The sequence below is a fragment of the Hypanus sabinus genome, chromosome 5, assembly GCF_030144855.1.
Source record: "Hypanus sabinus isolate sHypSab1 chromosome 5, sHypSab1.hap1, whole genome shotgun sequence".
NCBI lineage: Eukaryota > Metazoa > Chordata > Chondrichthyes > Myliobatiformes > Dasyatidae > Hypanus > Hypanus sabinus.
In genome coordinates, this window is record NC_082710.1 from 2,310,654 (window position 1) to 2,326,848 (window position 16,195).

The following is a 16,195-nucleotide window of genomic DNA, read 5'->3' on the forward strand; positions in this document are numbered from 1 at the left end:
GACAGTTAAAGCAATATATGACAGAGAGGTCAAAGAAGGCAGGAGAGAGAAAAAGGGAACTAATTTGTAGAGCCTCTTGTCATGAAGTCAGGACATTACTTTGAGTTCACACCCAATGAAATAATTTATGAAGCCTGTTTGTAAGTAAATAGAAATTGCAGCAAACAATACTGTATTATGGGTCATGCTTGTCTCTGTATTATGGGTCATGTTCGTGTCTGTATTATGGGTCATGTTCGTGTCTGTACTATGGGTCATGTTTGTCTCTGTACTATGGGTCATGTCCGTGTCTGTACTATGGGTCATGTTTGTCTCTGTACTATGGGTCATGTCCGTGTCTGTACTATGGGTCATGTTTGTCTCTGTATTATGGGTCATGCTTGTCTCTGTATTATGGGTCATGTTTGTCTCTGTATTATGGGTCATGTTCATGTCTGTACTATGGGTCATGTCCGTGTCTGTACTATGGGTCATGTCTGTGTCTGTACTATGGGTCATGTCCGTGTCTGTACTATGGGTCATGTCCGTGTCTGTACTATGGGTCATGTCCGTGTCTGTACTATGGGTCATGTTTGTCTCTGTATTATGGGTCATGTTCGCGTCTGTACTATGGGTCCTGTTCATGTCTGTATTATGGGTCATGTCCGTGTCTGTACTATGGGTCATGTCCGTGTCTGTACTATGGGTCCTGTTCATGTCTGTATTATGGATCACGTTTGTCTCTGTACTATGGGTCATGTCCGTGTCTGTATTATGGGATATTAAGCAGCAGGCAGGAATTCATTTTAAGCATTTTATCTGAAAGGCAGCTCCCCAACAGTATGCAGTGCTGCACTAGATCAGCCAAAATTGATCTCTGTGAATCTCTGTGAACTGATATTCTAGATTAAATATTTTACATCTCAATTAAACAAATAAAGATCTGATCCATTTTTCAATTTGCCGTACTACAAGTAATTGTCACTTAGGTTGTATTTCCAAATTTATGCTAAATGTGATATTTAAAATTCTGTTTCTCCAGGGAGCAGTGACCCATTTTGTGTGATTGAATTGAATAATGACAGACTGCAGACACATACTGTCCATAGGAGTCTCAGCCCTGTATGGAACAAAGTCTTCACATTGTGAGTATCAGTACACTGATGTGATTTTCCACTTATTTTTCCTACAAATGTGATGTCCTGGTTTCCGGAGCTCTTGACAGTTCACACCAAGAGCAGCAGCAGAAGCAAAGTGTGCAGTGCCTAACGCAGCACACAGAAGGTGACTGCAACTTCAAGTGTGCCTTCTAAGCAATTAAGTTCAACAGTCATACACAGTACAAGGCACAGATAAGATAGCAGTAAACATACAGTTACACAAAGTGTATAGCGCAGCCAGAATTCCTGCAACTATGAATGTTGCTGAGAAAAGCAAGCTTGCAGTCAAACGGAGTCCAGCTTGCCTTCCACCAAGCAAACACTGGTGTTATTCTTTAACATGTTTATTTTATGAAATTAATATTAACCACGTGGTTTTGTAAGCTAAATACGTTAAAGAATAAGTTTTTAAACTCTATGTTTGCCTTCCCCTTTTCTTCATAAACACAAGAGATTCTGCAGATGCTGGAAATCCAGAGAAACACACACAAAATGCTGGAGGAACTCAGCAGGTCAGGCAGCATCTATTGGAAAGGAATAAACAGCTGGACTGGAAAGGAAGGGGGAAGAAGCCAGAATAAAAAGGTGGGAGGGAGGGGAGGAGTACAAACTGGAAGGTGATAGTTGAAGCCAGGTGAGATGGAAGCAGGTGGTTGGGAGAGGGAAAACGAAATGAGAAGATAGGCGGTGATAAATGGAGAAGATAAGGGGCTGAAGGAGGAATCTGATGGGACAGAAAACTGGACCATGGGAGAAAAAGGAGCAGGAGAACCAGAGGATGGTGATCAGCAGATGAGGAGAAAGGAAAGGGGTAAGAAGGGAGCCAGAATGGGGAATTGAAATAGAGATAATTTATCTGTCATTCCAGAAGCAAAGGCCCAGTATTGTTCTGCACCTAGTACTATTCATAAAGAGGCAGTGAGATGTGGGATTTTTCCGTCATTTTGCTTGTAAATGGAGGAAACGGTATGGAAACACCAATGCCCATGAACAGAAAAGCTGACAAAAAGCCCAGTTCATCACAGGCAAAGCCTTTCTCACATTGAGCACATCCACAAGGAGTACTGATGCAAAGGACCAACATCCATTATCAAAGATTCCCACCATCCAAACAGGAGGTACAGGAGCCATAATGTTCAGGAACAGTTACTACCCTTCAACTAATAGGCTCTTAATCCAGCAGGATAACTTCACTCACCTCAACTCTGATCTTATTTCATGACCTATGTACTCACTTTCAAGGTCTCTACAACTGATATTCTCAGTATTTATTTTCTTATTTTGATATGCATAGCTTGTCTTCTTTTGCACATTGCTTGTTTGTCAGTCTTTGTTGTGTGTAGATTTTTACTGATTCTTTTGTACTTCCCTATTCTATTGCAAATGCCTGGGAGTAGATGGATCTCAGGGTAGTATATAGTAATATATATTAACTTAAGTAATATGTTTATCAGTTGCTGGAGTAGACTGCATACTTGCATTGCAGTAGTGTGGTTCAGGGAAATTAGAATTGGAATCAGTTTGAATATCGTTGGCATATGTCATGAAACTTGTTTTTATAAATTACAATAAAAAATGTAAACAATATTTAGACCCACTATGTAGCTAGGGAGATTCAACCTTTGCACAGTAGTGTAGTCATTTTATGTATTGTACAGTACTGCTGTCGCCAAAGAAAAAACAAATTTTGTGACATATGTGAGTGATGATAAACCTGATTCTGATCTGGGTCTCTATTGTGGACTGAGAATGGGAAAGGGGCAGGGGGAGGGGAATCATAGTTGGGAAGAGGGGAATGGAGAAGGGAGGGAGTGGGAAGTTTCAGAGAGACATCCTGTAGTGATCAATAAACCAATTGTTTGGAATCAGATAACCTTGCCTGGTGTCTCAGGAGTGGGTGTGGCTGGATCCTTGCCTCACCCCTGGCCCTGGAACTTCTCACACCACTTCTGCTGTGCTTCAGCCTCACCATTCCCAACATCCTTTTCTCCTGATAGATTTACAACCTCCCTCTCTGCTTCATGTTGATAAATACAGTTCTGTGCAAAAGTCTTAGGAACCCTAGCTATATATATGGGATTAAGACTTTGTATGGTACTGTATTAAAATACATTAAATAAATAGTGCAAAAGGAGAGGAAAAAATATTGAGGTAGTGCTCATGGGTTCAATGCCCTTTCAGAAATCTGATGGCAGAGGGGAAGAAGCAGTTCCTAAAATATTGACTGTGTGCCTTCAGGTTCCTTTGCCACCTCCTTGAAGGTAACAATGAGAAGAGGGTATATCCTGGGTGGTGGGGGTCCTTCGTGATGGATGCCACCATTTGAAGATGTCCTGCATGCGGGGGAGGCTCACCCACGATGGAGCTGGCTGAGTGCACAACTTCCTGCTAAAATGTCAATAGATCCTGCCACCTTGCAACAGAGAGTATTTTCAAAGTTTCAAGATAAAATTTCCATTTGAGCTGTAATTCATTAAGTAATTCTTGACGTTGTCTATTAAGTACATAGTAGAAGTTAATAAAGACATAAGTGTAGGGAAGAAAGACAGAAAGGCATTTACATTTTTTTTTTACACGATGGTCAGAGAATGCAAAGTCAGGGCGCTGATTGTGTCTTTACGTACAAGCTAACATCATTTATCAAAGCGCAGCTAACTGCAATGTCTGCTGCTTAAACCATAGAAAAAAGTCCATAATTGCTTCATCCCATTCAGAAAGGTCAGGTCACTTATCTCTTAAATTATACAGAATAATGGAAGTGTTTGCCATGTTCATTCTGGCTGAAAGTGATGGCACCCTGTCAAAGCAAGATGTTCCATTCATTTAATAGAATGTAATCTGATCTATTGAGTCATTATTGGTTTATGTTGTAACAACCTACAGAAAACTGCATGTGATGAATTTATACAATGAGTTCTGCATATTGTTCTGTACATGCAAGTATCCATGTATCCATCCATCAAATGATTAGCCAAAAGGGGTTGGGCACCTTCACTGTGGAGAGGATTGCTGAAGTGATTATTTGGTGAATCCAAAAATGAGCAGATGATTTGTTCTGATATTCAAACTGAAAGTTACCCTCAACTGGCTTTGGATCTCAAACATTTTTTCAGGAATGAGCAAAAAGGAAGTTGTATAAGGATTTCTTAACATTGAAATGTTTGCAGAGTCATTAACAGAATCTGCAGGTGCTTGAAATCTTGAGTGACACATACAAAATGCTGGAAGAAATCCAAGTTCTCCAAGACAAGAGTCCAGATGAAGAGCCTCGGCCCAAAATGTCAACTATTTGTTCTCTCCATAGATACTGCCTGTCCTGCAAAGTGTGTGTTACTCTACATTTCCAGCAGCTGCAGAACCTCTTGTTTGTAATAACTCAAAGCCAGTTAGATTTTTGAAAGATATAAAACAATTTTGCTCCAAAGATTTGAAAAAAGCACCTTTTATACTGTTAATCTGAAAACTGTAAGGAAGATCGGTGTGTCACTCACACACTGTTGTGGAAATTGTGTGCATTGAAAGTCTCTTCCCCCCCTATTCTTCCACTCCCTCCCTTTCCTACTTCCTCTCTCACCCCCTCTCCCTCCCTCTCCCCCTCTCCCTCCCTCTCCCCTCTCCCTCTCTCCTTGCTTCCCTCCACCCCTCTTTCTCCCTACCACCCCTCCCTCTCCCCTCTCCAACCCCTCTCTCTCCCTCTCTCTCTCCTCCCCTCTCTAGCCCCCTCTCCTTCCCTTCCCCCTCTACCCTCTCTCTCCCTTTCCTCCCTCCATCCTTCCACCCCTCTCCCTCCCTGACTAATTCTGTTCCAATATTCAAGAAGGCAACTAGGGATAATCCTGGGAACTATGGATTGGTGAGTCTCACGTTAGTGGTAGGGAAGTTGCTGGTGAGAATTTTTAGGGATAGGATTTATCAGCATTTGGAAAACCATAGTTTCATTTAAAGTTGACTAAAATTTAAAGAGTAGATTTAAAAGGCTGATTTCTCAAACTTCTGGTAATGCCCCCCCCCCTTCACCATTCCCCATCCTCTTTTCCCTCTCTCACCTTATCTCCTTGCCAGCCCATCACCTCCCTCTGGTGCTCCTCCCCCTTTTCTTCCTCCCATGGCTGTCTGTCCCCTCCTATCAGATTCCTCCTTCTCTAGCCCTGTATCTCTTTCACCAATCAACTTCCCAGCTCTATACTTCACCCCTCCCTTCTCAGTTGCGCCTATTACCTTGTGTTTCTCCCACCCCTCTCCCCCAGCTTTTAAATCTACTCATCTTTTTTTCTCCAGTCCCGCTGAAGGGTCTTGGCCCGAAATGTTGACTGTACTTTTTTCCATAGATGCTGCCTGACCTGCTGAGTTCCTCCAGCATTTTGTGTACTTTGCTTGAATTTCCAGCATATGCAGATTTTCTCAGTTCAAAAGTCAGGAAGTTATGCTGCAGCTTTATAAAACTTGATAAGGCTGCATTTGGAGCATTGTGTACAGTTTGGTTACAGGTCACCTATTATAGGAAGAATGTTGATTCTTTGGAGAAGGTGCAGAAGAGGTTTACCAGGATGAGAGAGCATGTGCTGTGACGAGAGGCTGGACAAATATGGGTTGTTTTCTCTGGAGGAGCAGAGTCTGAGGGGAGATCAGATAGAGGTTATAAGATTATGAGAGGTATAGACAGAGTAGACACTATATCTTTTTCCCAGGGTTGAAAAGTCTGACAGCAGAAGACTTGCATTTCAGGTAAGGATGGGTAATTTCAAAGGAGATGTGAGAGGTAAGTTTTTTACACAGGGGGAGTGGTGGGAGCCGGAAATGCACTGTCTGGGGTGGTGGTAGAGGCAGATACATTAGGGACTTTTAATAGATGTTGAGATAAGCACATGAATGTGAGGAAACTGGAAGGATATGGACGTTGTGTAGACAAAGGGGATTAGTTTAGTTGGCCATTTGATGACAAGTTAATTTGCTTCGCCCCAGCATGGTACTGCACTGTGTTCTATTTGACTTATTTGACTGACGTAACTCTCCTCTACTGCTTTATTCATAGTTGAGAATTGAAAATTGAGAAGTTCAGTTGAACTTGGGGAGGGTTGAATTTTAGCAGCACAGACATGCACTAAACTTCAGTTGTATTTTAGTTCTTTACTCTAAGTGCGGTCTCACCGGAGATTTGTAGAGTTGCAACATGACCTCTCTACTCTTGAACTCAATCCCCGTTAATGAAGCCTAGCAACCCATAGGCCTTCTTAACTATCCTATCAACCTGTGCAGCGACCTTGAGGGATGTATGGATTTGAACCCCAAGGTCCCTCTGTTCATCCACACTCTTAAGTAACCGACCATTAATCCTGTACTCAGTCTTCCGGTTTGTCCTTCCAAAATGCATCACCTCACACTTGTCCAGATTGAACTCCATCTGCCATTTTTCTGCACAACTCTGCAGCCTGTCTATATCCTTTTGTAACCTTCGACCACCTACAACTCCAATCTTCGTGTCATCCACAAACTTACTCACCCATCCTTCCGCCTCTACATCCAGGTCATTTATAAAAATCACAAATAGCAGGGGTCCCAGGACAGATCCCTGTGGCACTCCACTAGTCACTGACCTCCAGGCAGAATACTTTCCTTCCACAACTACCCTCTGCTTTCTTCCTTGAAGCCAATTTTTTATCCAAACAGCCAAGGTTCCAATTATCCCATGTCTCATGACTTTCTGGATGAGTCTCTCATGAGGGACCTTGTCAAATGCTTTGCTAAAGTCCATGTAGACCACATCCACTGCCCTACCCTCATCAATTTCTTTAGTTACCTCTTCAAAAAACTCAATCAGGCTCATGAGGCACAATCTTCCTTTCACAAAGCCATGTTGACTGTCCATGAGTAGACTGTACTTCTCCAAATGATCGTAGATCCTATCCTTAAGAATGCTTTCCAGTAGTTTGCATACCACTGACGTAAGACTCACCGATCTATAGTTCCCAGGTTTCTCCCTATTACCTTTTCTCACTGCTGCCATTAGGAAGAAGGTACAATAAATCAGTTCCTACATATCCAGGTTCAGGTACAGTTATTACCCTCAACCATTTGGCTCTTGAATCAGAGTGGATAATTTCAGTCAACTTCACTCACACCAACACTGAATTAGACCCACTTCCAAGGACTCTACATCTCATGTTCTCAATATTCATTGCTCATTTACTTAACATTTTCATTATTTCTATTTTCCTCTTTCATTTTGTATCGACAAGAGTTTGGTGTCTTTTGCACATTGGTTGTTTGTCTGACCTTTCATTGATTCTATTGTGTTTCTTGTATTATCTGTGATTGCCTGCAAGTGAATGAATCTCAGGCTTGTATATGGAAACATCTATGTACTTTGATAATAAATTTACTTTGAACTTTGAATACCATCATTGAGCTTTGAAGGGGCCTTTCAGGCCATCACTCTTCATGTTGCTGTGAGTCAGATGTAACTAGGTGGGTTTTGTTCACTAGTGGCCATTAGGACTAATCGTCTCTTTATTAATCAAAGTCTCATTTTGGTAAAGTCTCGAAGAGCCAGTCTTTTCTGGTGGCTTGTAGCAAGTTGCTAATAATTCAATTTCACATGGACTTTTTCTTCTGGTGTTGTTTGATTTGCTAACACTTTTCAGTGCTACATCAAACAAAAGGATGTTTACAGGAAAGTGTCTAAACTTTCTATTAACCAAGCTACCTATTAACTGCTAAAGCACAAAGTTATTTGACTGCAGTGAATATAGATCATAAAACAAAACATTAAGTTTAGAATATATTACAATAGCCTACAATTTGTAGTCTATGGTTGAATAGTTTGTCCGTGGGCTCACACAGAAAGAGTACTCACTTGCCCAAGGTACTAAACAGCAGAAAATACCAATCAAATCTCAGAGCTAGAATTTTAGAAAATGAAAGAAAATTTAAAAATGCTAAAAATTGGAATTCAGAGAACAGTAACAGCAGGAAAAGTTAGGGTAATACACACAAAATACTGGAGGAACTCAACTGGGATGTCCTAATGAAGGGTCTCAGCCTGAAATGTCAACTGTTGACTCTTTCCCATAGATGCTGCCTGGCCTGCTGAGTTCCTCCAACAGTTTGTGTGCGTTACTTTGATTTCTAACGTCTGCAGATTTTCTCCTGTTTGTGAACAAGAAAAGTCAAGGTCGTTTGAAACTGGAGTCCATGAGAGATATTTTAAAACACGTTTAGTTCCATGAAATATTTCTAAATGAGTGTGATATAACGGTTCACTAGAACTTTAAATCATCTCTCAGAATCAATTTTCTTGTAGGATTCAGTATGGATTTGAAATATATTCTGAACTTTGTCTCCCCCTGCATGACAGGAAGAACTTGTACTTGTTTTGTCAACTGTACTTATCAAATTAGTTTAGAGAATATTCACCTATCTTAACCAATACACTTGATGGCACCACAGTAGTGTAGCAGTTAGCGTGATGCTATTACAGCTTGGTGTGTTGGAGTTCAGAATTCAATCCTGCCGTCCTTTGTAAGGATTCTCTGGGTGTTCCAGTTTCCTCCCAGTCTAAAGGAATATCAGTTAGTAGGTTAATTGTAAATTCCCCCAAGATTAGGCTAGGATTAAGTTGGGGGGTTGCTGGGTGGCATGGATCAAAGGGCCAGAAAAGCCAGTTCTGCAATATATCTGTAAATAAACCTGCCAGTTCACATTAAGCCAGTCTAAGTATATACAATGGCTCTGAGCCGAATTCTGAAGATTTCCCATTCTGGTAGCCAGACCCCAACTACTTTGTCTGTGTCAAATCTGCTTTTGGTATCTCGTTTACTGAGTGTGACAGATGTGCTTGCTGAAGGCTGCAGTAAGTCAGCCAATTGACAGCTTTGAGTACCTGCAGCACTACAACAGCTGTTGCTTCGTACACTGACACCAGCATCTAGATCCCTTTTTGCTTTCCTGTTTATTACTCTAAGGTGCTAAATTATTTCAATTTCCAAGCACCCTTCGCTATGTTTAGAGGAAGAGATAATATAACTTCAATGTTCTGAAATTGCAATATAATATTCTGGCATCTTCCCCTTCCATAAGACCATAAGATATAGAAGAACTGGGCCATTTGATCAATCGAGTCTGCCCTGCCATTTCATCATGGCTGATCCATTTTCCCTCTTAGCCCAAATCCCAGTATTCCTTCATGCCTTGTCTAATCAGGAATCCATCAATCTCTGCCTTAAATATATCCAATGACCTGGCCTCCACAGCCATCTGTGGCAATGAATTCCACAGATTCACCACCCTCTGATGAAAGAAATTCCTCTTCAGATCTGTCCATTTTGAGGCAGTGTCCCGTGCTCTTGGACTTCTCCAGCATCGGAAACATCCTCTCAACATCCACTCTATCAAGGTCTTCCGACATTCTTCTGAATTCCAGTGAGTACCAGTCCAGGGCCATCAAATGCTCCTCATATGATAAGCCTTTCAATTCCAGAATCATTTTTGTGAACACAAGAATATCTGCAGGTGCTGGAAATCCAAGCAGCATGCACAAAGTGCGGGAGGAACTCAGCAAGTCAGGCAGTGTCTATGGAAAAGAGTAAACAGTCGCCATTCTATAAGAGCATAAGATATAGGAGCAGAATTTGGCTATTTGACCCATCAAGTCTGTCCCGCCATTTCAGCAAGGCTGATTCACTTCTCCTTGCCCCAATCTCCTGCTTACTCCTTCATGCCCCAACCAAATGAGAATCTATCATCCTCTGCCTTAAATATACATAAAGAATTGGCCTCTAAAGCTGCCTGTGGCAAAGAATTCCACAGATTCATCACTCTCTGGCTAAAGAAATTCCTCCTTGAGTCATTCTAAAAGGACACCCTTTATTTTGAGACTTTGTCCTGTGGTCTTAGACTCTCCCACCATTGAAAATATTCTTCCCACATTCACTCTATCAAGGCCTTTCACTATTTGATAGGTTTCAATTAGGTCACCCCTCATTCTTCTGAATTCCAGTGAATACAGGCCCAAAGCCATGAAATGTTCTTCATATGACAAGCCATTCAATCCTGGAATCATTTTTGCGAATCTCCTTTGAACCCTCTCCAGTTTCAGAATGTCCTTTATAAGAAAAGGAGCCCAAAACTACTCACAATACCAGTGCTTTATAAAGTCTCAACATGATATCCTTGCTTTTATATACTAGACCTCCTTAAATGAAAGCTAACTTCGTGTTTGCCTTCCTCACCACAGACTCAAACTGCAAACTAACCTTCAGGGAATCCTGCACAAGGATTCCCAGCTCCTTTTGCACCTCAGTTTTTTTTTGTATTTTCTCTCCATTTAGGAAACAGTCAACCCTTTCATTTCTTCTACCAAAGTGCATGACCATACACTTCCCAACACTGTATTCCATCTGCCATATCTTTGCCCATTCTCTGAATCTGTTCAAGTCTTTCTGTAGCCTCTCTTCTGCCTCAAAGCTACCTACCCCTTCACCTACCTTCATATCATCTGCAAACTTTGCAACAAAGCCATCAATTCCATCACCCAAATCATTGACATATAATGTAAAAAGAACCAGTCCCAACACAGACCCTATTGAACATGGCTGGTCTCCGGCTGGAAGCCAGAAAAGGTGCTCTTTATTCCCACTCTTTGCTTCCTGTCAGTCAGCCACTGCTTTATCCATAATAGAATCTTTCTTGTAATACCTCGGGCTCGGAGCTTGTTGAACAACCTCATGTGTGGCATCTTCTCCAAGGCTTTCTGAAAATCCAAGTGCACAACATCCACCATTTCTCCTTTGCTTATCCTGCTTGTTATTTCTTCAAAGAATTCCAACAAATTTATCAGGCAAGATTTTCCCCATTTTATCATGTGCTTCCAAGTGTCCTGAGACCTCAACCGTAATAATCAAATTGACTTTATGTCTTACACCCTTCATATACATGAACTAGTTTGGCAGGGGGGTGGGAATCAGAATGTGAGTGCAGGGATTAAGGTAGAAAGAAGGACAAGGGCATGATGCTAAGAGTTCTGCGTTGATTAGGAAGGACAGGGAGGGGACAGAACATAATTGTAGCCAGTTAAAGGGGTTAAAATGTGTCTATTTCAATGCTAGGAGTATTAGGAACAAGGAGGATGAACTTGGAGCATGGATTAGTACGTGGAACCACGATGTTGTGGCCGTTACTGAAACTTGGTTGGAGGAAGGGCAGGATTGGATGATGCAGGTCCCGGGGTTCAGGTGTTTTAAAAATAATAGGATGGGAGGTAGACGAGAGGGCGGGGAGTAGCATTGCTGGTCAGGGATAGTAACACAGCTATAGAAAAGGAGGACGCTGCAGAAGGAGTGTCCACAGAATCAGTCTGGGTGGAAGTCAGAAATAGGAAGGGATCAATCACTGTGCTGGGAGTAGTCTATAGGCCCCCAACTAGCCCTCAGGACACCGAGAAGCAGATAAGCAGGCAGATTTTAGAATAGAGCAGGAAATACAGGGTAGTAGTTATGGGTGATTTCAACTGCCCTCATATTGACTGGCACCTCCTGAGTGCAAGGGGGATAGATGGGGCTGAATTTGTCAGGTGTGTTCAAGAAGGATTCCTGACACAGTATGTGGACCGGCCGACGAGAGGAGAGGCTGTACTGGATCTAGTTCTGGGTAATGAACCTGGTCAGGTGACAGACCTCTTGGTGGGGGAGCATTTTGGTGAGAGTGACCACAACTCCCTTAGCTTCAGCATAGCTATGGAAAGGGATAAAATCAGACTGATGCATCGTCAATAACTCTGAGACGTGGGTTAAGGTAGGCTTTTATTGGCTGGAAGAAAGCACAAGCAGCAAGTGATCATCACACAACATCCTGGAGACTGAGAGGCCAGGCTCAGGCCTCAATGGCCTTTATACAGGGGTCTGTGGGAGGAGCCACAGGAGCAGTCAGCGGTGGGGGGGGGGGGGGGGCGTGTCCAGACAGGTATATGTAGTTCATCACACAGACAAAACAGTAAAGTGCTTAACTGGGGAAGGGCTAACGTTGAAGGGATGAGGCAGGAACTAGCGGGAGTAAATTGGAAGCAGATGTTCAAAGGGGAAAGCACTGAAGTAATGTGGGAGAAGTTTAGGGACCACTTGAGCTGGGTTCAGGATAGGTTTGTCCCACTGAGGCAAGGAAAAAATGGTAAGAAAAGGGAACCGTGGCTGATGAAACATGTGAGGCAACTCGTCAAGAGGAAAAAGGAAGCATATGTTAGATATAAGAAGCAGGAACTAGGAGGGGCTTATGAGAAATATAGGGTAGCCAGGAAGAAGCTAAAGAAAGGACATAGGAGAGATCGAAGGGGGCATGAGAAGGCCTTGGCATGTAGGATTAAGGAGAACCCCCAAGGCATTCTATGCGTATGTGAAGAATAGGAGGATGATGAGAATGAAGGTGGGACCGCTAAAGGATAAAGAGGGCAACATGTGCCTGGAGGTGGAGGAGGTTGGGGAGGTCCTAAATGAATACTTTGCTTCAGTATTCACAAGTGTAAAGGATCTTGATCAGGATGAGGTCGAAGTAGAGCGGGCCTGTATGCTGGACAATTTGGAGATTAGGGAAGAAGTAGTGCTGGATCTTCTTAAAAACGTTAAGATTAATAAGTCCCCAGGGCCAGATATGATACCCCCCAGGTTGTTGTGGGAATTGAGAGAAGAGATCGCTGGAGCATTAGCCATGATCTTTGAATCCTCTTTGGCTACAGGGGAAGTGCTGGAGGAGTGGAGATGGCAAATGTAGTTCCCTTGTTTAAAAAAGGTAACAGGGAGAAACCTGGGAACTATAGACCGGTGAGTCTTACGTCGGTGGTATGCAAACTACTGGAAAGCATTCTTAAGGATAAGATCTACCAGCATTTGGAGAAGTACAGTCTATTCATGGACAGTCAACATGGCTTTGTGAAAGGAAGATCGTGCCTCATGAGCCTGATTGAGTTTTTTGAAGAGGTAACAAAAGAAATTGATGAGGGTAGGGCCGTGGATGTGGTCTACATGGACTTTAGCAAAGCATTTGACAAGGTCCCTCATGAGAGACTCATCCAGAAAGTCATGAGACATGGGATAAGTGGAACCTTGGCTGTTTGGATAAAAAATTGGCTTAAAGGAAGAAAGCAGAGTGTAGTTGTGGAAGGAAAGTATTCTGCCTGGAGGTCGGTGACTAGTGGAGTGCCGCAGGGATCTGTCCTGGGACTCTTGCTATTTGTGATTTTTATAAATGACCTGGATGTAGAGGCGGAAGGATGGGTGAGTAAGTTTGTGGATGACACGAAGATTGGAGTTGTAGGTGGTCGAAGGTTACAAAAGGATATAGACAGGCTGCAGAGTTGTGCAGAAAAATGGCAGATGGAGTTCAATCCGGACAAGTGTGAGGTGATGAATTTTGGAAGGACAAACCAGAAGACTGAGTACAGGATTAATGGTCGGTTACTTAAGAGTGTGGATGAACAAAGGGACCTTGGGGTTCAAATCCATACATCCCTCAAGGTCATTGCAAAGGTTGATAGGGTAGTTAAGAAGGCCTATGGGATGCTAGGCTTCATTAACAGGGGTTTGAGTTCAAGAGTAGAGAGGTCATGTTGCAACTCCACAAATCTCTGGTGAGACCGCCCTTAGAGTATTGTGTTCAATTCTGGTCACCTCATTATAGCAAGGATGGAGAGGGTGCAGAGAAGATTCACCAGGATGTTGCCTGGATTGGAGAACAAGTCATATGAAGCATGGTTAGCAGAGCTGGGACTTTTCTCTTTGGAGTGTAGAAGAATGAGAGGGGACTTGATAGAGGTCTACAAGATTATGAGAGGCATAGATAGGGTGGATAGTCAGTACCTGTTTCCCAGGGCACCAATAGCAAACACCAGAGGGCATATGTACAAAATTAAGGGAGACATCGGGGTAAGTTTTTTTACACAGAGGGTTGTGAGTGCCTGGAATGACTTGCCAGGGATGGTGGTGGAGGCTAAAACATTAGGGGTATTTAAGAGCCTCTTGGACAGGCACATGGATGAAAGAAAAATGGAGGGTTATGGGGTAGTGTGGGTTTAGTACTTGAAGGGCCTGTACTGTGCTGTAGTGTTCTATGGTTCTATGGTTCTAACTGTATCAACATTAGTTAATCAGTCTGATGGCCTGGTGGAAGAAGCTGCCCTGGAGCTTGTTGGTCCTGACTTTAATGCTGTGGTACCATTTCCTGGATGGTAGCAGCTGGAAAAACTTGTAGTTGGGGTGACTTGGGTCCCCAATGATCCTTTGGGCCCTTTTTACACACCTGTCTCTGTAAATATCCTGAATAGTGGGAAGGTCACATCTACAGATGTGCTGGGCTGTCTGCACCACTCTCTACAGAGTCCTGCAATTGAGGGAAGTAAAGTTCCCATACCAGGCAGTGATGCAGCCAGTCAGGATGTTTTCAACTGTGCCCCTATAGAAAGTCCTTAGGATCCGGGGGACTCATGCCAAACTTCTTCAACCATCTAAGGTGAAAGAAACAAGTGAGATCCACAGTGATCACCTCTCAACCCCAGATCCATTGATGTCAATAGGTGTTAGCCTGTCTCCACTCCTTCTGTAGTCCACAACCAGCTCCTTTGTTTCTGCAACATTGAGGGAGAGGTTGTTTCCTTGACACCACTGTGTCAAGGTGATGACTTCTCAGTAGGCTGCCTCGTTATTATGTATGTAATATAGTGTGTGTGTGTGTGTGTGTATAGGAGGAGTACACAGGGAAATCTTTTCTGTGTAATGGATTTGTTCACTGACTATTATGAATACTGCAACTCACAAGTAGGGGGGGGGTTATCCCCCACAGCTAGACATTTCCTCTAGCTCAACACAGGGTCATCTACTAGAGACCTCAGCCTTGGAATCACATGTTCGTTGCCATTTTAGTTATTATTTGTGTTTCTTGGTTCTTATTTGTTCAGGGAGTAGATCAATTTTTATTCTAATTTAAATGATACATTGATAGATTAATACAGATGGCTAAGGACCAGGTAAAATTCATTTCTTTTAATGTCAATGGGCTATTAAATCTAATCAAACATAAGAGAATTTTACCAAATTTGGAACAATTTGATTCATACTGGGAAAAATGGTTTAACTACATAATGCCTCATAGGCCTGATTTTATTCTCACAAAACAGTGAATCTCTTGTTAAAAAAAAACAATCACTCCCTACTTGTACATAGTTCTTTCCTTTTGCTTGTTTTTTCTTTCCACTCTTTTCTATAAGTGTGTACCTCAGATAAATACTATGTGGAGATTTGTGATATATATGATTATATGATATATATGTACAATGTCTGAAATACATTTTATGGAAATGTTTGTTTGATGATGAACTTCAATAAAAAAATAAATTACAAAAAAAAAGAGATAAGGCCGATAAATGTAGTATCTTCTGCAGATTTAATTGGCAGGTTGGAGCTGTGGATGGTGACACAATCATGGGTATACAGAGAGTAAAGGAGGGTGCTTTGGACACAGCCTCAAGGGGCTCCTGAGGGTCAGAGGGGCAGAGGTGAGGAAGCCCACTCTTACCAACAACCTGCAGTCTGACAGGAAGTCCAAGATCCAGCTGCACAAGGCAGGGTGAAGGCTGAGGCTTCTGAGTCTCTTGTCAAGCCTGGATGGAATTACTGAACTGTAGTCCAGGAACAGCATTTTCACAGAAGTATCCCTCTTCTTTAGATGTATAATGATTATGTGTAGAGCTATGGCTATTGCATCATCTGTTGACGGTTGTGTTGGTAGTCAGATTGTAGAGGGTCCAATGCAGGTGGTAGCTTGCTGCAGATGTAGTCCTTGACCAGCCTCTCAAAGCATTTGCTTATTATTGAGGTGAATGCGACAAGATGCCAGTTGGTCAGTCATGATAGCTTGGTCTTATTAGGTACATGAAAATAGTGGATGTTTTGAAGCAGGGGGGTACTCTACAATCCAACATCTTCCCAACCACGGAGTTCAAACTTACTGGTCTATAGTTTCCTTTTTTCTACTTCTCTCCCTTCTTGAAAAATGGACAAATCTAGTGATTCTTGAAA

General features: G+C 42.4%; 1 protein-coding gene across 1 annotated transcript in view; it reads left to right on the top strand.

Annotated features, from left to right (window-relative positions):
• The window catches only part of LOC132393891 (multiple C2 and transmembrane domain-containing protein 1-like), a 600,107-nt gene that overhangs the window by 318,214 nt on the left and 265,698 nt on the right, over window positions 1–16,195 (top strand). Inside the window, exon 12 of the mRNA XM_059969303.1 lies at window positions 1,022–1,124. Coding sequence (XP_059825286.1) covers window positions 1,022–1,124 — 103 coding nt within the window. The remainder of the gene's footprint in view (window positions 1–1,021; window positions 1,125–16,195) is intronic.